This window comes from Syngnathus scovelli, chromosome 14 (genome assembly GCF_024217435.2).
Source record: "Syngnathus scovelli strain Florida chromosome 14, RoL_Ssco_1.2, whole genome shotgun sequence".
NCBI lineage: Eukaryota > Metazoa > Chordata > Actinopteri > Syngnathiformes > Syngnathidae > Syngnathus > Syngnathus scovelli.
This window is the reverse complement of record NC_090860.1, coordinates 10,889,732-10,916,644: the sequence shown is the minus strand read 5'-3', so window position 1 is coordinate 10,916,644 and position 26,913 is coordinate 10,889,732. Positions and strand designations below refer to the sequence as shown.

General features: G+C 41.1%; 2 protein-coding genes and 1 long non-coding RNA gene across 4 annotated transcripts; 2 read left to right on the top strand and 1 right to left on the bottom strand.

Moving 5' to 3' along the window:
* Positions 1-6,960, top strand: LOC125980427 (thrombospondin-1). The gene is made up of 22 exons (XM_049739485.1): positions 1-172; positions 251-332; positions 414-973; positions 1,046-1,124; positions 1,232-1,321; positions 1,405-1,514; positions 1,791-1,916; positions 1,998-2,094; positions 2,171-2,344; positions 2,423-2,599; positions 2,673-2,846; positions 2,920-3,200; positions 3,275-3,493; positions 3,580-3,687; positions 3,823-3,982; positions 4,080-4,198; positions 4,478-4,712; positions 4,790-5,017; positions 5,091-5,362; positions 5,435-5,532; positions 5,609-5,748; positions 5,831-6,960. The coding sequence occupies exons 2-22, from the start codon at positions 269-271 to the stop codon at positions 5,836-5,838; spliced, it is 3,519 nt and encodes a 1,172-aa protein (XP_049595442.1). The 5' UTR covers positions 1-172; positions 251-268; the 3' UTR covers positions 5,839-6,960.
* fsip1 (fibrous sheath interacting protein 1) lies at positions 6,283-26,845 on the bottom strand. Its single transcript, XM_049739488.2, has 9 exons — positions 26,443-26,845; positions 26,159-26,328; positions 26,012-26,093; positions 25,908-25,952; positions 25,355-25,482; positions 24,638-24,757; positions 23,091-23,246; positions 14,774-14,926; positions 6,283-8,687 (listed from the first exon to the last, which is right to left on the bottom strand). The coding sequence occupies exons 1-9, from the start codon at positions 26,525-26,527 to the stop codon at positions 8,604-8,606; spliced, it is 1,023 nt and encodes a 340-aa protein (XP_049595445.1). The 5' UTR covers positions 26,528-26,845; the 3' UTR covers positions 6,283-8,603.
* On the top strand, positions 9,446-20,842 carry LOC125980431 (uncharacterized). Of its 2 annotated transcripts, none has more exons than XR_007485652.2 (3): positions 9,446-9,602; positions 9,838-9,904; positions 11,705-11,839. It is a non-coding gene; the product is annotated as an uncharacterized lncRNA (long non-coding RNA). The 2 variants fall into 2 exon arrangements; XR_007485651.1 differs by lacking the exon at positions 11,705-11,839 and adding an exon at positions 19,716-20,842 and having other exon boundaries at positions 9,447-9,602.
* Positions 26,846-26,913: the final 68 nt, after the last annotated feature.

Genomic DNA, 26,913 nt, shown 5'->3' with positions numbered 1-26,913 from the left:
CCTAACCGGCAGTCACACATTGCAATCCAACTTGAGAGCATCAATTGGAATTAAAAAAAGAAATAAGAACTACTTTTAAATTGTAGCTCAAGAAGAGACGGGGGATAAATAATAACAGGAGGAGATTTTCTTTTGAAATCCGCTTCTTTTGAAGGAATCTTCTGTTTTTAAGGTTGGTCAACTTTTTATATTTTTGAAATGATAACTGTGGGTATGAAATGAATGTAATTTATGATTTATTTGTATTTAGCGTTTTGACTTGAGAGCCATGATGCTGCACGGCATCTTTCTGTTGTCGCTGCTTTGGAGTTGTGAGGCTGCAATATTAGCAGGTGAGAATGCAGAAAAATGAATTAAAATATATATTGCGGTTTTATTATGTACCTAAAAAAAAAACTACGTGTCCTCCATAGAAACCCGTGATGACAACAGTGTTTATGACTTATTCGATCTGGTGCGGGTAGACAAGAGGCACAACGGCGTGACTTTGGTCAAAGGAGCTGACCCGAACAGCCCGGCATATAAAATCCTGAATGCAGAATTGATCCCGCCGGTCCCTGACAACTCCTTTGGGGACCTTATCGACTCCATCCAATTGGAGAGGGGTTTCATCCTCTTAGTCAACCTGAAACAGTCCAAGAGGAACAGAGGAAGCCTCTTGACCATTGAGAAGAAAGACGGCTCAGGTCCCGTGTTGGAGATCATCTCCAACGGCAAGGCCAATACTTTGGATGTCTTCTACTCCACCGGCAACCACCAGCAGCTGGTGTCCATCGAGGAGGCTCACTTAGCTACGGGACACTGGAAGAACATCACACTCTTCTTCCAGGATGACCGTGTGAAGCTCTTGGTAGGCTGCGATGAAATCAACGTGTCCGAGATGGACGAGCCCATCCAAAAAGTGTTGTCCGCGGAGCTGGCGGACATCGCCAGGCTCAGGATTGCAAAGGGAGCAACTCGGGATAAATTTATGGTAAGGAGTCTTCTTCTCATGGCTGCATATTTGGTGGGAACATGTCTGTTAAATATTTTATCTTGATTACAGGGAGTGCTTCAGAATGTGAGATTCGTCTTTGGGACATCCCTAGAGACCATTCTTAGAAATAAGGGATGCGAAAATGGAGGTAAGGTTTCAAAATATATTGGTTTTGCTGATTCATTACTGATATAGGATACTTATCGTTATGCAAAACTATATTATCGATTAACGGGATTGTGCTCCTACCTGCAGCTGCCTTAACCGACGTCCTGACTCTGGACAACCCAATGAACGGCTCCAGCCCCGCCATCAGGACCGACTACACTGGCCACAAAACCAAAGGTGAGATCTTCTCCAGTACTCGGTAGTATTGTCCAACGTTTCACTTCCTGTCGCCGCATTATTAACTGTTCTCTCTACTCCAGATCATCAATCCCACTGCGGCTACTCCTGCGAGGAAATCGCAGGCCTGTTCAAGGAACTCCGAGGTCTCGGTGTGGTGGTGAAGCACGTGACCAACGAGCTGCGTAAAGTGGTAAGCGCTGCAGAAACGTTCCTCGTCTTTTTCGTTCCCACTGCCACTTGTCGTTGTCGTGGCAGCCCGTAGCCAAGTTCTTAATGAGAGCCATGTGAATACACAACTATGTTGCTTATACTCGCATTGCTTTACTAGAGTCAGGCTTTGTCGTAATGATTATGTCGGATGGTGATTCATTTCTGCTGGAACTTTGGCAAAGTGAAAGTTTTCCATCCTTGGTCCCCGGCTTGCACCCCTCCCTTTCACTTACTTTATTCCTGTTTTTTCCTGCAGTCTAAGGACAGCGCCAAGATTCAAGATCAAATCAAGAATCACAGTAGTGTTTGCATCCACAACGGGATTGTGCACAACGATCGAGACGAGTGGACTGTGGACGACTGCACCGAGTGTACCTGCCAGGTAAGTGAAGAAACTCCGACTGCGGGTTAGGGTCTTGCCTGCAGCTCATTCTTGTACTAATCGGAATGTTCCTCCTATTAGAACTCCGCCACTGTGTGCCGAAAAATCTCCTGTCCTCTGATTCCCTGCACCAATGGCACCATTCCAGAAGGAGAGTGCTGCCCCAGATGTGGAAATCGTAAGTCAAGGCGACCATTCTCGTCTACTTTCTGCCAAAATGTCATGTTTTTAACCCGCCTCCTCCCGGTTTACAGCAAGTGACTCCGCTGAGGACGACTGGTCCCCTTGGTCTCAGTGGACCCGCTGTTCCGTGACTTGTGGTAGAGGAATCCAGCAGCGTGGGCGCTCTTGCGATCGCATTAACAGTAACTGCGAGGGCACCTCAGTCCAAACCCGAGACTGCTTCCCTCAGGAATGTGACAAACGATGTAAGAAAGACTTTAATTTTAATTTTGTCTCCCTAGCGATGAAGGATGAGGAATAATTTGTGTATCTTGCACTGGCAGTCAAACAAGATGGAGGGTGGAGCCACTGGTCTCCTTGGTCTTCATGCTCTGTGACCTGTGGAGAAGGGGTCATCACACGTATACGTCTCTGCAACTCTCCAACACCCCAGATGGGCGGCATGGACTGCCAGGGAGAAGGACGCCAAACTGAAATCTGCCACAAGTCACCCTGTCCTAGTAAGCTCAATTTTATAATCACTCCATTCTCGACACAAGAACAACAAATTAATATAATTTGTCAAACTTTCAGTCAATGGCGGTTGGGGACCTTGGTCACCATGGGACACGTGCACCGTGACATGCAACGGAGGAATCCAGAACCGTAAACGTCTCTGCTCCGACCCCGTTCCTAAATACGGTGGCAAGGACTGCGTTGGTGACGCCACCATGTCTCAAGTGTGCAACAAACAGGACTGTCCCATTGGTAAGCACATTGAATTATCTCGGAATTATTTCAAGCTTTGCAATCCATAACACCAAGCAATTATCTTCTGCAGATGGTTGCCTCTCCAACCCATGCTTCTCTGGCGCCAAGTGTATGAGCTTCCCCGATGGGTCATTCAAATGCGGCAGGTGTCCGATCGGCTACAAAGGCGACGGCATCACCTGCAAAGACATCGATGAGTGCAAGGAGGTCCCCGACGCTTGCTATACATACAACGGAGTCCATCGTTGTGAGAACACAGATCCAGGTTACAACTGCCAGCCGTGCCCAGCTCGTTACTCCGGTTCTCAACCCTTCGGAAGAGGAGTGGAGCAAGCGACGGCGAAAAAACAGGTATGAATAACGACTTTGTGCTAAACCAGAAACTGTTTCTGTTTTATTAAGTTTCAGAGATATTTTGTTTTCAGGTTTGCAAACCACGTAACCCATGCCAGGACGGTAGCCACAACTGCAACAAGAACGCCAACTGTATTTATTTGGGCGTCTTCTCCGACTCCATGTTCCGCTGTGAGTGCAAACCAGGCTATGCTGGCAATGGTTATATTTGTGGAGAGGATTCTGACCTGGATGGGTGGCCCAACTCGGACTTGTTATGTGTGGCCAATGCCACCTACCACTGCAAGAAGGTAAACCTCAAACGACGATAGAAATTCAAAAGGCCGCAAATCCGTAATAAAACGACAAACCCTAACTGTGCTTTTCTTCTATCTAGGACAACTGCCCCACCCTTCCCAATTCTGGTCAGGAAGATTACGACAAGGATGGCCGTGGTGATGAATGTGACCACGATGATGACAATGATGGTATCCCTGATGATAGGGTGAGTAATCCCAACAGTGTATTTTATTGCTTCAACACCATGCCTTCCCCACAGACATAACTACAAATCAGTTTTACGCAGAAATGCCATTTGAAAAAAAAAAACTAAAATTACATTCCCTTGGTATTTCCTTAGGACAACTGCCCGAGAGTGTACAACCCTGCTCAGTATGACGCCGACAGGGATGACGTAGGTGACACATGTGACAACTGTATTTTCGAGTCAAACACTGACCAGACCGACACGGACAATAACGGAGAGGGGGATGCCTGCGCGGTAGACATTGACGGTGATGGTAAGTGACCATATTATGTTTCAAAGCTTTCCAGGATCTTAAAGAAACATTAGCTTGGTGCCGTAGGCTAACGCAACGATGTGCTTCAACTCAACAGGCGTTCTGAACGAGAACGACAACTGCCCATATGTTTATAATGTGGATCAGAGGGATACGGATCGGGACGGTGTGGGAGACCACTGCGATAACTGCCCCCTCGAGCATAACCCCGATCAGGTAAGGTCAGATCTCGGCTTTACGTTATTCGTCTCTCAGCATGGCCCGATGGCGTGCGGAGAAAAAATTTCAAAGATGCGACTGGAAGCCAAAGAGGCTATAAATTGACCTTAAAGAAAGAAAGGAATGTGTCGGCCGCATGAAGAACATAGATCTCGCTTGCGTGCCTGAACCCAAGGCTCTGTTTTTAAATTCCATCCAAAGAATTGTTTCTCATACTAAAGAATAACAATCTCCCAGTGTCCAGGTCATAAAACTAAGAATTCCTTTCTCCAATAGACTGACTCAGATTCGGATCTCGTGGGAGACAAGTGTGACAACAACCAGGACATTGATGAGGATGGCCATCAGAACAATTTGGACAACTGCCCGTACATAGCAAACGCCAACCAGGCTGACCACGACAAGGACGGCAAGGGTGATGCCTGTGACCACGATGACGATAACGACGGCATTCCCGATGACAAAGACAATTGCAGGCTGGCCTTCAACCCCGACCAGAAGGACTCTGATGGTGAGTCACTTCTTCAGTCAATCTTCTTGAGCATGTATTTAAAACATCTGTGCCTCACGATGTATATTTCGTTTTAGGTGATGGCCGAGGCGATGTGTGCAAAGACGATTTCGACCAAGACAACGTCCTGGATATTTATGACGTTTGCCCAGAGAACTTTGCCATCAGTGAAACCGACTTCCGCCGTTTCCAGATGGTTCCTCTTGATCCTAAAGGCACTTCTCAGATTGATCCCAACTGGGTGGTCAGACATCAGGGCAAGGAGTTGGTGCAGACTGTCAACTGTGACCCAGGCATCGCCGTTGGTATGAAACCACCTATTCACTTAGCAACCATGTCGGACTCGGCAAAACCTAAACTATCTCCTCTCCCAAAAAGGTTTCGATGAGTTCAGCGCCGTCGACTTCAGCGGGACCTTCTTCGTCAACACAGACCGAGACGACGATTACGCCGGTTTTGTGTTTGGCTACCAGTCAAGTTCTCGATTCTACACAGTCATGTGGAAGCAGATCACACAGACCTATTGGTCTCACACTCCCACACGAGCTCAAGGCTACTCTGGCCTTTCCATCAAAGTGGTCAACTCTACCACCGGTCCTGGTGAGCACCTGAGGAACGCACTGTGGCACACCGGAGACACACCCGGACAGGTGAGCCCTCAATTTAGTATAACTTTTCTTGGTTAAAGATTAGAAGATATTTTAACATCTATTGATTTACAGGTTCGTACTCTGTGGCACGACCCAAAGAACATCGGCTGGAAGGACTTCACCGCCTACAGATGGCACCTTGTCCATAGACCAAAGAGTGGGCTTATTAGGCAAGTTGTAAACACCAAGAAAGAAATCTTGACATGTTTATTATTTGATGATCTAAATGATTGTTTGTTTTTTTAGAGTTGTGATGTACGAGGGCAAGAGAATCATGGCAGACTCTGGAAACATCTTTGACAAAACCTATGCCGGAGGGCGACTAGGGTTGTACGTCTTCTCTCAGGAGATGGTGTACTTCTCTGATCTTAAATACGAATGTAGAGGTAAGAGGAGTTCTAAAAAAATCCAGATACATGACTTTAAGTGAAAACAGGAGGGAGACTCATCTGTTTTTCTGTTTTTCAGATTCATAATGCAATGAAGACACAACCCCAAGCTGAAGGACGTCTTCCAATTTGACGATACAATCTGGGCAATGTACGTTGGAGGAATGATGAGCATGTGGTAGCGTGAGGTAACATGACCTCAGGACTTTGAAAGCTAAATGAAAGTTCAATGATATATCTGCACCATATTCATATTGTGAGCACAGCTCTGCTCCGAAGAATTTGGCCCCTGCCTTTGCAGCCGAAATAAGGGAGCCACATTTATTGCTTTGCACACCTGAACTTTGCTGGTATCCCTCTGCGGAGGACGGATCTAAGGGAAATTCCTTCTTTTCATATTCGTTTCATCCTCGAGCATTATTTGACATCTGCTGTGGACTCATTTAGAAGAAAGCAGTAGGAGAACTTTCTTTAGCTGAGGGAATATTCTCTCTCGAAGGAGCCATGGACGGTTTGGAATGACTGTAATGATTGTGTGGTTTGAGTGAATGTGTATTAGCTTTCCAAAAAAGTGATTTTTTTTTTTTTTTACCATTCAAGTCAGTCACTCTTCCAAACATATTCAAGGTCTTCTATGTAGGGATGGCCAATCAGAAGAAATTCTCAGGTTAAGAGCACAAAAAGGAGAGTACAGGGCACAAAGATTTTTTTTAGCCAATGATTGTTTTTTTTTAGTATGGAACTAAAAAGAAGGGAGGGGCCTAATTAATGATTGGTTGGTAAGAATGCAGTGTACTGATACAACCAGCAGAGGTGCTGTTCGGTTCCAACTGAAGGAGTGGAATATGATGTCAGCTATGGGAAGCTGAGCTACTTTGTTGCTATGACAACTCCTCCAGCTAGCAATATTCTGCTAATACAAGTTTAGAATTTTCCCTTTTGAAATATTTATATTCGTCCACATGCATGAGTGATGTGCCTGAGCTTGAGTGTGTATTTCTGACAAAGGAGAAACAAAAGGAGATCCTTTAAGTACAATTATTACCTCATGGATGGTTTTTTTTGTATTGAGGCCAGCGATAGACAAACAAAAAATTTTTCTTAAGACGAATTGAATGGCTTCAATTTGGTTTTTTTTGCAAGACTGTACTATCAGTCATGTGCTGTATATAAGATATTTTTCTAGGGGAGGTAAAAAAAAAAAAAGAAGCCCAAACAGGAAAAATTAAGACTATGTTGTGCTATGTGTATTTTCCAATGCCTTTGTTTTGATAAATTATTATGTTGAAGTTATGTCATTTTGTGTAGATATATGCTATTTAAATAATTTATCTCGAAGCGTAGCCTGTTGGAAACGCTTCTGTCTGTATAAACTCATTTGCACACTGATATGAGGATGTCGTTTTATTTTGCTTTTCCATAAACATTTGTACCATATTTTTTACCAAAAAAAAAATGCTGTTTATACTTGTACTTATTTTGTTATGTCAAAAGAAAAATAAACGCTTCTAAAAAAAAAAAAAAAAAAGCATCTCTCGTCACTTGTGGGTTTTTTTTTTTTTTTTCTCGAGGGGGGGTTGTCAAACAAAAAGTTGAAAAGTAGGATGGATAGTTCAAGACCCTGGATGTTGTATTTACTTTGATTGAGATCTCGTCCTTACAAAAGCAAAAAGGGAGTCGAGCCATGCTGTGTCAAGCAACTGGAATCCATTAGTTGGGTCTGCTGATGGTTCAGAGAAAGGGAGTATCCTTGGGAGTCAACAGCAGGAAAACTCACCATGAAATATAATCCACTTAAACAGCACGTTCATACAGATATGATTACACATCACACAGGCATCTCTTTAAAACTTTAAACTCGCCGTGTGATCAGCAGACGTTGACGAATTTAGCACGCATTGATTTAACTTTCTGCTGAGCATTGTTGCATTCAAATGACTAAGAAAATGCCCATATTTATTATTTTTATCTATTCAGCCAAAAAACAGGGGCCAGTCCTGCTTACTGTCTAATAATTGTGACCCAATTTTTAAAAACAGTAAGCCACAATCCAATAGTGCTTTTCCACCGCTCCATTTGACGATCGTCTATAAAATTATATGGCTGGAAATTGCTTAAAACCGCGCTGCATTGAATGCATCAGTCGGAACAAAACAAAATGGAGACCGTCAATAGGATGGACGGATGGAATAATTTTTGTCAATGGTCCAAGACCTAAGAGGTCCAGTTGTATACAGTAGTTCTAGTGTAGACAAAATTCTCGCCAAAGAACGCAGACAGTCTAAGAATGCAACATTTACATGGAGACTTTAACACTGACTCATTCCTGCCATGTTTAGCTTACCCACAGCAAATATGCGTCATCCCTCCCTAATAATTTATAAAAATCTTATCTCCTGATTTGTATTTACTTTGAGCATGTTTAGGTTCCTTGAGTGATAACGTTGCGTGATTACAGCTTATTACGCGGCTTTCGTCAAGGTCCGATCTCATAGGCTCCACCTGTCTGACATGTTTTTCAGTTCGCAGGAATGTGAGATTATTCCTACAGGGTCACGATGTGAGGTGAGGAGTGAGATGATAGGTGTCAGCCAGGTGCAGCCACAAACAGAACCTGTCAACACGACCAAGAATATCTCTGAAAGCGATCCACTTTTCTTCTTCTTGGTGTTTGCCCTCAAAAATAAATTGAAATGTCCCCAAAAATCTGAGATATACCATAAAATGAATACACCCGATAATCGTTCTTGCTTCTTAATCTAGAGGTCAGGAAAGCGTGATATCACAGATGACGCGGGTTCTGACGGACATCTTGACGGCGAGGCCTCGCGTGGAGGGGGTCCGTGTTCGTGTCAAGGTTCTGGCTCGGTTTCTGTCAGCTCACATCTATCCAGCAGGCAAAGTAACTGCTCCTCACTGAGGCGCTCTGGCTCGCTCTGTACGCACACACAAATATATAAAGTACGTTGATATGTAGCGTTATGACTTTAACTTTTACAAGTGCCCCGACACATACGGAGTCAAATAATACATCTTTACATGCATGTTCTTGCTTTTAACTAAAGTAGATATTATTTCAGCATCCTCCCAAAATGTGTCCAAACATTCTCCAGCAGGCTTTTGAATAATCACCACAAAGTGTTCCTTGTTGTTGGATGACCCGAACTAACCATGAGTTTATTTATCATAATAATGTATGGCAGCAAAGTGGATGTTCCTTTTTCCTAATCCAAGGAAAATACACTCCTTGTTAGTGCTTGGATTTATTCGAAGCGAAAATTTTGACTGCATAAGCAGACCTCTGGCTGTGCACGTGAGTTTGCTTCAGGACCACCGCAAACTAAGCGATGCGGCCAAACGTGACTGGACTGGACAATCGGGAACACATTTCAGTCAACACCTCATACCTGGTGATTGATTGCTGCATGCAACAAAACTATTTTTTTCCAGGCAATTTGGGAACAGAGACTCTCCACACTTCGCTTTTCAGCCTCAGGGCCAAATGAAATAAATTATAAATATAGTTAAGTATTGCTGGATTATGAAACACATCACATCATTTGTTGGCTTTCTGTCACGTCAAGTGATCGTGGACACCTATGTTAGTTTTTTCCGATCCCTCGTGTTAGCCAATCAGGTCGCTCCAACCCTTTGCGTCTTGTCCAGGTGTTGTTCATCGTCTTGTCAGTTGGTTTGTATTTAGCTCACTGCTTTGATTTGTTTCTGTTTGTTCTACAGTGTCACAGTCATGTTTTGTTGCCTGCCTAAATGGCAAATTCTATTTTAGCACACTTGACAATACCTGGCTGGATCTCATTTTGTACCTGGAGAATTTAATTTTATTGTGGAAGGTGACACCATTTTGATTCAAACTATTTTTGTCTTAATTTAAAAAATCTTAGCAAACTTGGAGACAGACTCATGACTAATTACAGAACACTCCGCAGTTTGTTGGAGATCTAATTATATTCTGAGGAGCTTTTCAAATTGTTGTAACTCATCTAGCGTGACACCCGTGCAGATGTTTTTACCGCGACCCCATCAAAGTAAAATATCACATTCCTGTGTCTCATCTATCCCAACAAGCTGCAGCTAATACTCCTCATCCATCATGTGCACGCACGCTGCCCCTGAGCGGACCACCTTGTGAAAGGTAGGAAGACTTTTACTTTTTTTGATGGACATCTCCACCAGAGGATTCTGCCCCTCGCTCTAAGTACTCCACAATGTAATGACAGTCTTTGGATCATTGAGGCTTGGCCTGTGTTAGTCATTTATGACCCCCTCAATTACCCAGACACTGTATATCATTTTCTCCACATGCACACTCGGCAGACGCATTCCAATCCCGATGACCCCCCACCGCCCTCGAGGCGCTGCCACGTTTTTGTCTTTGTCACGCAAGGTGCACTTGTGGACTTGACCTTCAAAACTCCAAACGTGTATTTGCGCATGCATATGAAGATAAAATTGACGTTTATGTCGACGTATTTAAAACTTAGGAGTGGCAACTAAGACATTAATCGGCACAGTGAGACATAAAGTGGTCAATTAGATATGTCGGTATTTTTACGCTCTGTGAATAGGGCAATAAAAGTGTCCCAGTGACCGGCCATGAAATTCTTTTAAACAACGCTGGTCGTCCTGACGATGGAGAAGAACTGAAAGTTCAGAGGGGTTGCATGGACCCAAAGAAAATGCATGAATGAGGTCGTATTACTGCCTTGATATGAGTTTTTGTTCTGTGACTTTGCTCGTAATTCACCTTGGGCGTAAAATGGGCGTTTGCGCCGTTGTGGGAGTAAACACATCTGACGAGATAAGCAATATTTGACGTGTTTATGAATATTTTGAATATATTTTCATTCAGTTCCATGACCCTAAATTTCCTACAAAGATATAAAAAGGACTCAAGACGTATTTTTGTTTCCAATGCTGTGACTGTAAAAGAACTTGACCTCTTCCTTTCCCTACATATTACGAGGAAGGCCAAGGCTGTTTGTAATGTCTGTCTCTTGTCTACAGAGCCAGATAATTTTAGAAAAGTCTTTTCAACAGCTTTCAATCCAAGACTTTAAAGTCTGCGTATTCAATTCAGAGCAGACCACAGGAGAGAAAATGTCAGGAGTTGAAGTTTCCAAAGAAAACACACTCTCCATGTACATTCTTCCGGACAGAACCCGTCTTCCACTGAACTTATCGCGAAGACAGGAACAACTATGTTGAGTCTAAAAAAGCTTCACAAGGAGACAGATTAGAGAAGCAGAAGATAACATTTTAGTCCCAATTCTCCAAGCATCCCAATAATGTTGCCTTTCAGCGTTTTCTCTACCACCTGCCATCCAGAACCAGAACTAGTTGTTTTGTGTCCAGCCGCTAGACACAAACCATACGACCAAAGAGACTGTCTGTAAATTTGGCTCTCATGCATGAAGTCATTTATCTTTCCACCTCCTCTGACGAGGAGAAACTTTTGTTTTCTGTTGACAAAGAAATAGCTGGTGACCTTACGGGATGAAACTATCCAGTCACACTTTGGGCGGAGGTTAAGGGAAAGACACGGTAGTTTCGGGGCGACTCACTGTTTTAGCTCCTGTACACACATAGAAGGGCGCAAGTTGGCTTTATACAAATTACGAGCAGCTCGGCTTTCATGGTCACTGACTCGAATCAAATAAGTGGACTTAATGGTCCGACACACCCCTGGGGCCACTTGCACTCGGCGCATAGGGCAATATTCGATCCATGTGCTTTGCTCTACACATGTGGAATTTCTTACAATGAAGGCCAACAATGCTTTCTTCATTAGCAAAAGCCATGAGATCATCCAAGATGGAAAGATGTCAATTTATCAAGATGAATGTGTAGAGAAGCGTATTGTTTTGAACAAAGCTAGTTATTGTCACCTTGTCCTCACTTCACCTCAGTAATATTGAGCAATATTTCACCGCAGGATCCTTTCATATAAACGGACTTTCCACGCAGAGCTTCAGCCACATAGTTGTGTTACTGGCTCGGCTTTTGCTCAAAACAGAGAATGATAGAATATCTTACAACCACCACAATCCACTGGGTGACCCCCCCACCCCTCCTCCTCCCGCTCAAGACTTTTGCTGTGTCAGCAAAATAAGTATTGCATTTAGTAATCCCTACGAATTGTGCTTTTTGAATAAACAAATAAAACTCCAAAAGCTCAACTACGAATTTTCATTCACCGAGCAGCCATGGAGGCATACTTTTCTACATCCATTTCTAGGTCAGAGGTCAGCACAATAGTATAAGTGAATCTCATTCGACCGTGTGGGTTTACTTAATATTATGACTTGGTGACAGCCGTATTATTTATATTTGTCTGAATTATGAAAGCATGATTTTGGCTGACAACAGAGAATCAGTGCAAATAATGACAGGATGATTGATGATGTTGTGCTAATTATGAGTAAGACCCTCTTTGGAACCGTCCCACCTTACAGTAAATGGTGGGATTGTTCTTTCCAGTTGATGTAGGAGCACGGCCAAATGAAGTTGCAGGGAAACTCGCCTCGTAAGGTCAGTCCTTTGGAAACTCCTTGGAAATCTCCTTTGTCTGGAAATGTTAGCTTTTTGGGGGGGTTGCCTTTATTTAAAGAGGAATATGTTATCAGTGACAACAGTCAACAAGCTCTTCGTCATGGAGTCGAGCGTTGGTGCATATTGTGAGCGGGATTTAATTAAACAGTTTTTACATCCACATTAATCATAAAGCAATGACGATAAAATAATTCTTCAAATGTGGACTCCACAATCGTTTTCATCCCAATGCTTTGTTCACTTGTTTTTCATTACAGGGCAGCCGTGCCTTAAATTAATGCTGTTATATTGAAAATTTCTGCTTAAAAAGTCAGTGTGGCGCCGTACAGATGTGTGTGTATATAATAAATAAATGAAACATGACTTTTGAACAGTCAAGAGTATCTAAAACGGATGTTGGAGACTAATAAAACTCACAAGTAACTTTATTGCTGTGTTTTCATTATACTGGGCTCATTGCAATAGAATTACATTAAAATAATATCTATAAATTTTCTACAGCTTATTCCAATAACGCCACAAAATCATCAGAACAATCAAAAGAGTAGTCGTGGATTTTAATATACTCAACTGCGAAGGATTTTTTGGATAAGACTAGATGATTTCAAAGTTCTAGTGTTATAAAAGCTCGAAAAAGGTCAAGGTTGAAGAATTACAGCACACTTATCAACCTCTTTTTAAACACTGGTTGAAAATAGTTAGTTTGGTGGGCGTGGTTCTGTCTCATTTAAATGTTAAAATACAACTTTTGTTACCATGACAACCGGGAACAGCACTTGGGTATCGTGATGAAGTGAGGGCAACTCCGCGAAGTTTCCGACCCCCCCCCCCATTGTGGTATTTTTCAAATAGTCAACCAGCAACAAATCTAGTGACTTTTTATAGTGTTATTGAAAACTTCTGAAGACTCAGACACTCCCCCTACCCAGGCAGGAGATGTTCAGCCCTCCGGGTCCAGACAGCAGATGAATGGCACTCGAAAAAAGCCACCACTGCCTAATTTAACTCGAACCAATTTTTTCCATACGACGTCCCCTTTGAGTGACTCAGATGGGTGTTTGGAATTGTTTGTCTTTTTATCCTTTAATAATACACACCATGGATAATCTGTTAATTGTTACCAACTCTTTTCCTCACTGTCAAATATGATTGATGCACCTGCTTGAATAGTCAAGCCAAAGCAGACTAGCATGTGTAGTCTTCAGAGTAACCAATCATGAGGCGTGTTTAGAGTGCGTCCCGACCAGTTCCAGAATATTTCCAGGTTCTTTTTGTCACAGATATACAGTCCAGATAGACTAAAGAAGGCTAACAGACATGGCGGCCATTTTGTTAGCTTAGCGTCGCCATAGCATTATCTAATTGCGCTCGTCTTGGTAGGGGCGTTAGCTTAGCGTCGCCGTAGCATTATTATCTAATTGCGCTCGTTCAACTATTTTTGTTAGACAAAATGTGAGAATGTTCCCAGAATAGTTATGTAATCATAGTGACATACTACATCATACTTTCTGAGAAATTTGGACCTCACTCTATGCGAAAAACTTGCATAATACCTTTCACACTTTACAAGCAAATAAATTTGAGTTATGACTGCATTACCAAATCAACTTTATAGATCAGGGTGGAAAATCAGCCTGTCTCGTAAATTCACAAATAAATCTTCACAAACAGATGAGCCTTGACGCGCTAAACCAGACAACAAATCGAACTTTTAGTGTTGATATATAGTATATATATATATACTATACGATCAATTGACACCGAGTTGAAATGCAAAAAATCGAAAGACAGCAGCCGTTAACAGACTGCTGGGTAAAAACGAAAAAAAAAAACCTCGATGGAGCCAGGGTGAGACTTTCCTTGCATGTCATGATGTCTTCTTTGAAGTCAAGCTGTGTGTGCCACATCAGTGTTTTTATGACCCCATACAACTTTTATTCTCATATTAGTCATTCATGCAGCGGGCCAGGATTAATTATCATCAAACATGTGTCTGATTATGCAATAATAATGTTTTGTTGTTTAGGCAACATTTTAAGGCTACTCAGGGATGGTTTGTAAAGGTCAAATGTCATAAATCAGGATTGGAAGAAAATGGGGTTTGTTGATGAAATACCAACAAAGGAAATTTAGCTTAAAGCTGGCTGAGCTCCAAGCGGTTTCTAAGGAACTTGGTGAAGGACATCATGTCTCAATGGGTCCTCCTTGTCTTTGGATGGCTTCCACTGACTAAAGCAAACTTTAATGTAGTGACTCGGACGGAGTGAGCTTGTAGTGCCACAAATGCTTCACTGTTTATCATCATCTTCACAGGTTATGAACTTTGTCCTTGTTATAATTTGTCATGTATGTGCATGAGATAAACAAAGAAGGGTGTGCTAATGAGAAACACAGGTGGTGTGTTGATGAAATGCATTTTTGCGTTGTGAAAACATGGCTGCTGCCAACCCACCGTCATCTCCTGGTCCTGGCCCAGAAGGTCCAGCTGCCGTTGGATCTCCAGAAGCTGCTTCTCCTGCATCCTCCTTTCCTTGATGTCCTGCAGGACCTTCTCTCCTGGCTGAATGTCCCCATCGTGTTTGAGGCCGGTGTCCGAGACACGTTCCTGATAGACAACAGACGCGCGAGTGATTGTCACGCAGAGTTGACGAGCCTCCCGACGTATTTGGGCACTGGCCTAGAATCACACCCGGCTGATGGTTCCCACATTTGCGAGTCCATCCATGGACCAGTTCATCATCATTAATTTGAGTTGAAAGATGCAAATTGCTTCAAGATTTGCGAGATGCGAGATGATGTGACTCGACGCTGCTTAGCAAAGAATCACATCAGGTACTCAAACAAAGAAGCATACCTTGGCTACAACCTCACATAAATCACAGATGTGCTCCTGGTTGACTAAGTGCAAAGAAAACTGCGGAAATGGTTAAGAGGGCACTTAGGGCGCAATTTTCGGAGTCAGACGTCTCTATTTTGTGCCAGGGCAAGGCGAGTTTACCATGTTTGGGAATTTGGCAGACCATGCTACGCGTTAAATTACACGCCCCCGGCAAACCTGACAATTTAGTGGCAGAAAGTTCATTAGACTTTAGACCAAATAAAAGCAGGTCTAAATTGTGGCGCGAAAGTTGTAGCGCAATTTTCACCGATTGACATTATGGTTGCTGAAAGGGGGTTTTAGTAAACTTACAGCTATGTTCAGTGAAAAGAATTCAAGATGTGAAACATTTCGATATTGGCAGAAAAAGAATTAGGACTGAAAGAATAAAGAATAATCTTATGTATACTGACAAGAAGAGAGCAGTCCTCACTGGAGGAGAATGTTAGCAAGAATTGGAACAAAAGCTTGTAGATTTATTCCATGTGGGACAAACACAATAAAGGGTCCACAAGATCTATCGTTCTGCCACATTACAAATATAATTTATTTTTCCCAAATTTTTTATTGTCATACTGTATAATAAATTCATAGATATGGTTTCGCAACATGATATTTTTGATACATTATAACAATGCAAAAGTGTTAAGAGTGACCTCTGGTCATTGCTGAACTGGTCATGGCTCAATTTGGAAATGAGGACTAGTCAGCAAATGACTTTTTTGGACCGCTATAAATACATATCCTATAAAAGAAATGACCAGGTCAAAAATGATAGGGTCAGGCAAACAGGAAGTTGTCAACTGCAGGGTTGTCAGTCCAGTGTGATTTCTTGAATCATCTAATTTGTTTTTTTTTAATCCGGCACTTTTATGGATTGTGCATAAAATGTCAACATCTCAATCGGTAGTTGCACATAGTTAAATAACCGTTCATTACAGATGACCAAATTGAGTCATCGGGAATGTTAACACTGGTTTTATTGCCTCTATTATATTTTATTGAGAGTTAAATATATCTTGAGCAGGCAATATGGGAAAGGTGGGAGGCATATCCTGTAAAAGTCAAATATGAAACTATATGATGCTGAGCTCTCATCTCCTCATCTTTGTTGGTGGAACTAATGACAGCTTCTATCTAAGGCTCACTTAAAATGGTCTTTACCCGAGCGCTGTTGTTCATCAAGACTAGAAAATCCAGCAGGTCAGACCCCTGTCATGATAATATAGTGTCCCAACCAGGAAGGGGAAAAAAAAAAAATCCAAATGTGTTTTTACCACCATTCTCACACCACTAAGAGCTTGTTTCTAAAATAAAAATGAAAAAACAAAGTCAGTTTATTTGCTTTAAAAATGGGAGTCGTGAACTTTGGCTGCAACACCGAAAACCAAAATGATTGCATCATGTGTGCCATTTTGTATTATGACAATTATTCGGATATCAATGTATACCGCTACATTATATTTTAAATTTGATTTGTATTATATTTTCTCAAGCAGTCACAATTGCCATCCATTTATTTATTTATTTATTTTTTACGCCAGTTCTCATTAAAAATATTACCTGAAATATTTGACCAAATAGTAGCAGTTATATCAAAAAGTAACACAAAAAGAAAATGCACATTTGTATTTTATTAGTGGTTGGAAGACTACCCCCCCCCAAAAAAAAAAGAGGACAATATGACACGCAGATGCTGTCAAGCAGAACACAAGGGTCACAGGATGGTGCGTGCGTGCTTGGACATGATGAAGAACAATCTCCAGATTGTGACCTAGTTACATACTTGTGGGACTTTTTGGAAAAGGCATTAGGGCAGACCCTCTGAAAACACCAAAATGATGGAATATCTTTTGAAAGAATGTCTTTCATCCCAGCAGTCACGTTCCACTGAATGTTCAGGATGCTGCTCTGGCAGAACATGGTGGTCCACAACTTACTGACACATGTTGTTTTCCTTAAATTTGTCACCGGTTAGTACACTGACACCAGGATTTATTTTAAATGTCTCACTCTATTTGCTAAATATAGTAATGAGTCACTTAAAGTAAAAAAAAATAATTTCTTGACGTTTATATCCGTCAATGGTAGTGAATGAGTTAAGCCGCTTCTTGACATACTTCTTCGATATTCCCACCCGCAATACAATCTGGGTCATGAGACTTTTGGGAAGTATGAAAAACACGTCAAACACAATTATATCTTTCAATAAAATTGTGTCAAACTCTTGAAGAAACATCAGACGAATGATTTGGGGTTTGGGTTGCTGAGCCCCCTTAAATTGATTTAAATTGGCCTATTGGAAGAATCGAATTTTTCAGGCTCCAAGTAGTCTTCAGCTGCAAAAATGGATGTCAGTAAAAAAATTAGACGGGTTCAATCATGCTGGATGTGACACCTCCAGAGAATATGTAGTCACGTTACCACGAAGCTCATTTTACTTGATCACAGCATGAGGGAACGAAGATGGCTTGCCAAACTTTATGAAGCACGAGCGAATAAACAAGGTCAGTGTGCTACTTGAATGCGTTTCAGAAGATTAAGCAAGCATAGTTCACACTCGTGACCGATTTTAGCAATTCAACATGTTCCGCACGGGAGTTGTTACCGTGGCAACATGATCAACAGACGCAGAAGCAAAATGACATGAAAAAAAAAACCAAGACCATTTAATGGCGATGATGTATCATGACAAAGATGTTCTTTTGTTTCTTTTTTTATGAAAACAAGACTTCTGTCAAGACCAACGCCCTAAATTGTGGTGGTTGTGAAAATTCAATTTTCAATTCAGCTTAGCTCATAGCGGAGGAGTGAAGCTAGCCTAGCTAGCTACGCTCGGAATTGAAATCTAGTCTAAGCAGCTTTGATCTCAGCTAAGCAAACACGTGAACCACTATACGATCCAAGTTTATTGATTTATATCATAAAAAAACATTTATTGAGTCTAAATCCTGGGTAAGACACAAATACACAAGCAGTCAGCAGTTCTTGAATGCCCCATTTCCATTTGACCTATTTTTATATGGCGTCAATCATTAGCTGTATTTGAAAGTGACACTGCGGGCCTCTTCTGTGGTACACACTGGCCAAAAACAACTGTTGCATTCAAAGCAAGAATGGAGGAGATGCTTTGGACCACCCACGATTTAGGTCAGGTGTGTTATTTGGGCATTTGAGAGCGTTTCTGCGAGGTGGCAATGTTTACGTACGAAATAATAGGTCTGTTGCGGTCGAATATTTTTGGAAAAATGTTGAGGCTTGCGAACATGTTTGTGTTTTTGAACGATACTGTATGATCGGAATATTTGTCTCTAGCATATTTGGGAGAGGGGCAGTGCCCCACCTGTTGTCAGCGTTTCTCTTTCTGACTATGTTTTTTAGTTACAATACACCTCTATGTAAATAATTTAGTTTCGTAATCTGTGCTGTTTTTTTTTAAATACTTCTTTCTGTGTACAAGTTTTCAGCTGCTGTTTTTCATTAAAATATATTTTTCATTGGTCTCTGGGGCAGCTTTGTGATCTTTTTCAGCAGCGTGGTGATTTGGGCGGTCATCCTTTCGACGCCTGCCTACGTCTGTCTTTCTACGTGGCGTTTGCATGCTCTCCACAAGCCTGCATGGCTTTTCTCCAGGTGCTCTCGCTGGCTTCCTTTCATGACTAAAAACTATTAAGATTCATTTCCAGGATTGATCAGCCAAGGTGCTAACAATTAGGTTAGCTTTGAGGACAAAAATCAGCATTAAGACTGGAAAACTGTTAGCAGTTAGCGTAACTTTGATGTCTTGAATTCCAAGGATTCGAAAAGCTCACGGTTAGAACACCTAAATTGAAAATTGGCCGGATTAAATAAAGAAAAAATTTTTTTTCTTTTATCTTTCAACAAATGGTTACCCAAGCGACACAACTAGAAAACAAAACGAGAGCTTTCTTGCTGATTTACTTTGCCGTGCTTGCGGGACAACCGCAAATGATTTGTGTTATTTGTGAAATTCATAGTACTGCTTTTGGAAAGAAAAATTGGAAATCAAATTAAAAAAAACAAAAAACACCACACAGTCAAAGAAAGCAGGTTAGTGTAGTTTTCCTGTATGAAATCTACATTTAACATGAAGTCAGACATGTTTGTAACCCATAAATACAATTCCACACTATCTTCGTTATGTTATAATTTTAATGTACTAGCTTAGTCTCAAAATATTAGGACCACTAATTCTCTAGAGTGGCGCATGTTGCCTTTGGCTAAGCACTACAATTTTCTGTTCCAGTTTGGCTGAGTCACCCGACCATGGCTGGTGTTTTTCAGAACAGCATGCTCCTATCTATGCGCCTCTATTTTTTTTTTTTTTTTCTGGTTGCCTGCAGATGGTGCAGTCAAGACTTCACATATGCCACGTGGACTGAGGCCACTCGCCAAAGTTCGTCCACATGCTTTGGCTTGCCACACGCACACCCTGTGAGAGCTTTTCGGAAGCGACGGTTGAGACGTTTGACTGCGTTCTCTTTTCTCTTTGCAGGTTTGGACTGTAACTGCCAAGTTGTGAGGTGCTGGGCCACAGCTGTGTGCTATATAATGTGAATATATTTGCAAGAATGAAATCTCAATGCTGTATAGTGTCTTGGGAAACGTTTGACTTTCCTCCCGCAATAATTTAAAATGCATCCATCCAAAAACACATTGGCACAAGATGATCATATCAAGATTTTTTTTTTTTCTTGTAGATGATTGCTCAAAGCTCAGCATTCCTAAAGGAGCAATTCATTTATGGGTCATCTGGACTTTTTTTTTTCTTCTTCACAAGTGAGGGTGGTCCAGAGAAATCTCTTTGGAAAAGATTAAAACCTTGTGATGCATCCTACATCCACAAATGTGATACTGGACTAATACCATATTGGCTGTTTTCAGTATTTGCTAAACAATGCAAAAGGATCTTGAGAGCTATGATCCTTGACTTAGTTTTAATTTGAACTTTTCAGGTGGACAAACTCTCAGTGGTGATCCCTCAAGGCCCCTATTGTTGTTGGATTGCAAGAAATCTTCACTGAGCTGCTAAATACCTTTGCAGAATTTTTTGAAGATTTATGTATCCAGTGGATGTAGATGATTGCACATGAAGGAGTTGTTGGTTTTCCACCAAGACTGTGTTCAAATAATATCCTGCCAGTAACAGGAAATGGACGTCTGGTTATGTTGAATCCAACAATGAAATCTATGATAACCTAAAAAAAGTATCAGTGGGTAAAAATTGTATTTTGATTGGGAATAGACCTTATGAACTTACATTTCAAGATTTAATTTGAGCAATTAATTGGTGACAATTGTGAGCCGACGAGCTAATTTAATCAATGTCGCTAAGTTTTCCAACAAATGAAAAAGTCATGAGAACATTTGAACAGATCTTCAATGTTGGATATCAAACGCATCTGGAGAGAATCTATGTCCAAGTGTCTTCCAATGCACTTCCACTCACATGTGCTGTGGACAGTCCAGAACAATATGGCCCACATTTTAGTCACAAATAGTTTGGCACGTATCACAAAGGGATAAAATGTGGGCCAGTGAGCAACTGGATGCAGGTTTCAATTCTTAATTTGATGAGAGAAATTTAAAACCATTAAGTGTAATATAAATGAGACATAATTACAAAGAGTTTTACAAAAAGAAACATTTTTTTTATGTAAAATAAAAAAGTTCTACATTTGAAATGAAGCTCTAACATAAAGTTTTGGTTGCGGTATTATTTAATGACATGATGAGCCCAAAATAGTTGACCATGTTAGATTGGCCGAAAGCACCGGTCATGACGAAAACGTGTTTCAAATTGGCTGCGGTTAAAAAAATAAGTGCTCATGACCGACCACATGATGTGACCTCATTGCCTTTCATCGGATGTTAAACTTCAAAAGAGTGGACGCCATTAAACATGTTATTACTATGATGAATTCAGGGCTAACACAAAAGTAATGAAAAAAAACATGCTAATCAAAATGTTTGGCAGAAAATGCTAATTTTGCTGCTAATTTCAATGCTAGTGTACAGATGACTTTATAGCCTTTCCACGTGTCTTAATATTTGCCAATGAAAGAGAAAACCTCGTTCCCTTTCTGGAGTTGGTCCTCCTCGTCGACCTCAAGCAACCCTGTAATTATATTCTGATTTGACGAAATGCCGTGCCAACGTCTTGACTGATACAAGACCTAACAAGCTGGGGCTCACCCAGGCAAAACAATGTTTTATGCTTTGCCAGACACGCTACGACTACAATGGCGGCTAAACGTAACCAATTACTTCTGCCAAATGCGAAAAGCTTGAGGCAAGACGTTTATTGACATAGAATATTAATATCATTGTTGATGCGTTTAAAAGATGAAAGAATATCAAATCAAGCACACCTGTAAAGATTATATCGCATTTCTCCTCAAACTATCGTGAATTTATTGTGATGTACGAGTTCGTATTTAGTGTGTCATTATTAAAAAATACCTGCAACGGCCTTGTCGGCGCTAATACGGAGCAGATGACAGATAGAGAATTTGTCTTTCCCGAAATCTTTGAATCGTGCGAGATTAAAGGCAAGGAGAGAAAAGTAGGTCATTCAAAGTAACACAAGCAGCTGGCCATTAATAACACATTTTTTAAAAAAATAGCCAAAGGTTTTAGCATAGCTCGAGCAATTGTTGATTTGTCTTCTCTTAAAACATTCATGACAATTTCAATCATGATCTCAGTTTGCTGGATGGAGGAGAGAATTTATTTTGCTGAATCAGCGAGTTGACTTTCTTACCTTGACACTGAAATGATTTGGTATTAGTGGAATACTTCTAATCATGTATACTGAACTCATCTATATGATCGCAAGCAGAGCGTTTGGCATGATCAACCACATCTTTAACAATTTATTCATCATTTCCACCTCGGAGGATTTTACACAGATAAAATTAGGCCAGAAATGTAAACAATGAGTTTCTTGGATAAGGAAATAGATTCCAGCACTTCAATTATTATAATGTTTCCTGTATGCTTTGCTAACTCTTCTGGTTTTTGTTGAGGAGGAGTTTGTCACGTGGTGAAAATAAAGTGAGAAAAGTAAGATCACGTTTGGAATCACGGCTAAACGTAGCATTAGCTTACTTCTTTTATACATCCCACAGACCGCACAGTACTGTGCAGCGCTGTCCTACTTATTGTCTTTCCTGGGATTTACTTTTTCGAAATGTATTACAACTGGTCATGATGAGATTATTTTGGAAGGTCAGGACTAATTTGGTTGAGGACCGTTAAATAGTAAAACGTGCAGAAAAAAAGTTATGACAGGCCATGACATTCTACGATCCACTTATATTCCTATTACGGACTACTTATCGTCTTTCCTGTGCCTTGCTTTTGTGAAATGTTCAACAGATGCTCACGATGGGATTATTTCTGATAATCAAGATTGACTGGTTTGAGGCTCGCTTGTACTCAGACATGGTGGAATAGTCGCAACAGTGCCATACTGTCAAGGGAGACAAAATGGCTCCCTCAAATATCCAAGTCAAGTGTCCTGATCTCACCCTAAATGTTTTGAAGACAGAAACTGAAGCTAGATGGAGTGAAAATCAGACAAAACATCTCCAGGGAGGAAACTTGGGTTTTGCTCATTTCCATGTGCTACTAACATTAGGCAAAGCATTTTCCTCCAGGTACTCAAAATAGTGATTACATTTAGAATTACATCATTTTATTCACTCATTTTTGAGGCCCCTGGAAATTGGCTGGGATTCCAAAATCGTGACGGAGACACTTGTTTGTATAAAACCCACCATCGCTAATTATAACGAAGTAATGCTAAGCCTGATGAAAATTTTCAGTGGAAAATGTGTATCATTTGTGTGTTCTGTTAAAAACAAACCTCATCTGAGAGCGTATAGCAGATTTGCATTGAGGGCGGTGTCACGGCAGGCTGGAAATGACAAAGTTTGGAGTCAATGGCAAGCAGCCGCTCCATGTCGGACACCTCCGGGGCGTAACCTTGGCTCGCCGACACCGGCACGGCCCACATGTCCTCCTAAAAGACACGCATCGGTTGAATTTGTCATCGGCCATCAGGATGGGCCTCCTTTATTTTGTGGCAACCTAAATATTGCATATCGGTAACTTGGTAACAAGGATGAGATAGTGGCTCACGCCTTTCCTTAGCTTTGCCAACGGGACGGTCTAAAGCAGAAGCTACTGCCCCCTAGAGAGGGAAAGTGGTGAGGTCACTAGCATTGAGTGATGAGACAAGATCTGGATCACCATTGAATAATGCAACTGTAGTTTCTGATCAGTGAGGAGAGTTTGATCCGCAAATGTCGGATTTTCCAGAACTGGTAATTGCTGAGTCACCACCTCCTTTTTTTATTTGGCATCTATAAAGCCGATTTTATGTTAGCGTTTAAAGAGAAAGTTCTCAAAAATATTTGAATAGAATTTTTTGGCATCATCGCTATTGGAATCTATCTCCCGTTGTTCCCCGACCTTGCCGTATCTCACACGGTTCCAAAAATTAGAGACTGTTAAATGTATTGCCTTTAACCTAGCAGATATAAATAATATTGTGATAACATCAAAACAGTGTACATAAAAAGCAAACAGAGCAGGAATGTGAACTTGATGCGTCCCCATTGGATTCGACGCAGAACTGGAACTCAGTCATGATAACGATTCCCTGCCAAAGTCCTGGTCACATAAATAATCTTCTTGCCTTGTCACGATCGTTCGGAATAGCGAGCTTTGCAAAAACAGGAAGTCTTCCTCTAGCCAGTGAAATATGGAAATCTGAGTCAATGTACTCCCTAGCACAATCGCTGGGGTGTTTGTTCAAAATGTTAAACATCATAAATAAAATATCAAGGCTTTAGGAAATTTCTGGCGGGCTACCGCAACGCCGTTGGGCTGAAAGGAAATGTATGTGAACGATAATTGGTTCTGAAAGTCAAACAGTTATCTGGGGAAAACGGAAAAATGAGGCAAAAGATGCTGTATGGTCTTATGTGACTATTAAATAATATTTAAAAAATTGTCATAAAAAGGAACCATACTACGTGGCCTTTCATGAACTACTACATCTGTGCATCTTCGGGTCGTGAGGAAGATCTGCCCAAAGGCCTTCTCAGTGGCCAAGCAGACATCAAAACATGCGTAGCCGTTAGCATTAGTCCATGTGCTTAGCTGTAAAACGCAGACGTGATCGTGACCACGATAAAGGCCCCCGTTCAACTATTTGATCGTGGAAACTACTTTTGCTTCCCATAAAATATAAAAATATCGTGCAGAATGTCGATAGCAGACACAGCGAAATGGAATCGCCACCTGCTAAGATACAACTCCAAAGATCTCAAGACAGGACGGTGAGAAGTATGAAAGAAGTTGCAAAAAGTCACATGTTGCCTGTTCTATGCTCCCATGGCAGCTTACCTTGTTGTCTGAGCCTCTGGCACTCTTTTCTTCCTCTTCGTCAATGTCTCGCAGAAGCTCGGCCAGACGTTCTTCCTCTGCCTGTGTCAACAGCAGTTGGCCTCCTTTGCCCCTGACAAGCTAGTGCAGCACACAACACGACTGTGTATTTGCGAATAGACAAAAAGTCATATTGCAAAAAATGATAATAAATTCCATGTCTTTCACCAGATGTTATCTAAAATCAAAAACATGCTTGCCCAAGTTTGCAGGGCAAAAGTATATTTCAGATATTTTGACTTGATGTGTTAATTGAAACCAACAGAGTCTGCTTGTCAGACAAATGACAATGATTCGATTAAAATTATGACCTTGGCCTTCTTTTGGAAATTTTGATTGACAGATACACAAGTTGGACAGATCGGCACTGGTGGAGCTAGAGGGGGGGCTGCAGGGGCACTCTCCCACCCTAAAATATAGTTAGACCCCCCCCCAACCTCAGTGGAAGGCCAAGGTTTGGTTATTTTCTGATTTTCAGGCAATCTATTTCCACATTTCCCCCTGACCATCGTAAGGAACATAAGATAAAATGTTATCAATGTTTGTTCCAAAAATTCAAAATGTTTTTTCTCCTCAGCCTTGTTAGTCAAGGCAGGCTGAAAAAAAAAACAATGAGGAGACTTGGTGCAAGTCAAGATTCCTAGAACTGCCCTTGGCCTCACATGAACTTTGGTATACCTCAATATTTCTCTTGACAAAGTTCCTCTGTCTCTTTTTGCCTTTGTCGGCGTCACCGTGGCTCCCGTCGTCCGAGTCCTCGCACACAGACTCAGATAATTCGCTGAAGTCATCTGCTCTCTCTTCACCTGTCGGAAGAGAATGTACATTAAATGCTACAGGGATAGGAACTATTATGTTCCTACTGAGCATTGGTAAGAAGAAATTATTATTATTATTATTATTATTATTATTATTATTATTATTATTATTATTATTATTATTATTATTATTTATTATTATTATTATTATTAAATAAATTATCTATGGTTTATGGTTAACCTCTTCCAAAATAAATAAATAAATATGTCCCAAGTGACTGCGATGCGGTCAGTTGGCGTAATAATGGGAAAAATCAATTTAATAAGCGTATACTGCCACCTAGCGTACGTTTGTCTCATTACATTTCACCTTCCAGCATCAAACTGCATAGAAAATAATACACTTCATTTAATATGCATTGGTTTACTCTGTAAGGTAGTTGTGGTCTTCTTTAAAGAGCAACACCACTCACCTATCTGTGTTTGAAACAGTGACTCAATTTCTTTCTCTGGAGAGCCTGCAAGAAACAAAAGATGTTTGAAATGTGACATTTACTATGATTGAAACATTGCTTACCAATCGGTGCCTCCAAAGCCCAAAATAGCCTCGCATTCATGGCCTCATGGCTGTTTTCGGATTGGTCGTCAGGTAAGATGTCCTTTGAAAAATACACACTTATGATGTTAGTCTAATTGGAAGAACATGTTTTTTCCTCCCTTTTACCTTTAGCTCTTGCCAGAGTTTAGCTTGGCATTGCCTTCTTTGACGCTTGGCCTCTTTTTCTCTGCACATGCATACAGATAGTAGTTCATCAAGCCTCTTCATCTCCTCAATTGCCCTCTGCAGCTTTGGATCTTGCTTTTCTTCATCAGTTGCATTAATATCATATTGACCTAAAAGGGATACAGTATTATAATTGACCTCAAATTTATGATGTCATTCAAAAAGAGTTACAAGCAGTCTAATCCACAAACTTTTTTTGTGCATACATCTCACATGCCACTCACTTCTCCGTGTGGTCTCAGAAGATTCTCTTGATGCTGGTCTTGAAACGCTTTCTGAACCATCTTGTACGCCGATTTCCATTTCCATAATGAGTTATTGGATTGTTCAGCAAATAGGATTTTTTTCCCCCTCTATCATCAATAACTATTACTGCTAATGCTAGCAGTGTAACAATTAATCTTGAGGATTACATGAAGTTTGCAATTCATTTAGCAAACCAACTTCGTCTTCTCCCACGGATGCCACCACGATCGTTTTCTGATTATCCGACCACAAAGGCTTTCTATTCTATCCTATTTCACGTACGTGACGTCAAAACGACGCATCTTGTTACGTATTTAGTAAAAATAAAAATAAAATAAAACATACCATCATTACCCCTTGAAGTGACACACATTTATTTGCGAATGCAAGTGTGTTTTTTAAAAGAGATCTCAGAAAGAGCTTAAAAGAATAAAGGCAAATGTTTTGAA

Excerpts from the sequence above, each read along its gene's own strand:
- LOC125980427 (XM_049739485.1), top strand. The coding sequence starts at position 269 with ATGATGCTGCACGGCATCTTTCTGTTGTCGCTGCTTTGGAGTTGTGAG. Across the intron at positions 1,322-1,404 it reads CACTGGCCACAAAACCAAAG|ATCATCAATCCCACTGCGGC; the intron begins GTGAGATCTTCT and ends TCTCTACTCCAG. Across the intron at positions 3,688-3,822 it reads ATGGTATCCCTGATGATAGG|GACAACTGCCCGAGAGTGTA; the intron begins GTGAGTAATCCC and ends GTATTTCCTTAG.
- fsip1 (XM_049739488.2), bottom strand. The coding sequence starts at position 26,527 with ATGGAAATGGAAATCGGCGTACAAGATGGTTCAGAAAGCGTTTCAAGA. Across the intron at positions 26,329-26,442 it reads TTCTGAGACCACACGGAGAA|GTCAATATGATATTAATGCA; the intron begins GTGAGTGGCATG and ends TATCCCTTTTAG. Across the intron at positions 8,688-14,773 it reads GCCAGGACCAGGAGATGACG|AGCGAGCCAGAGCGCCTCAG; the intron begins GTGGGTTGGCAG and ends GTGTGCGTACAG.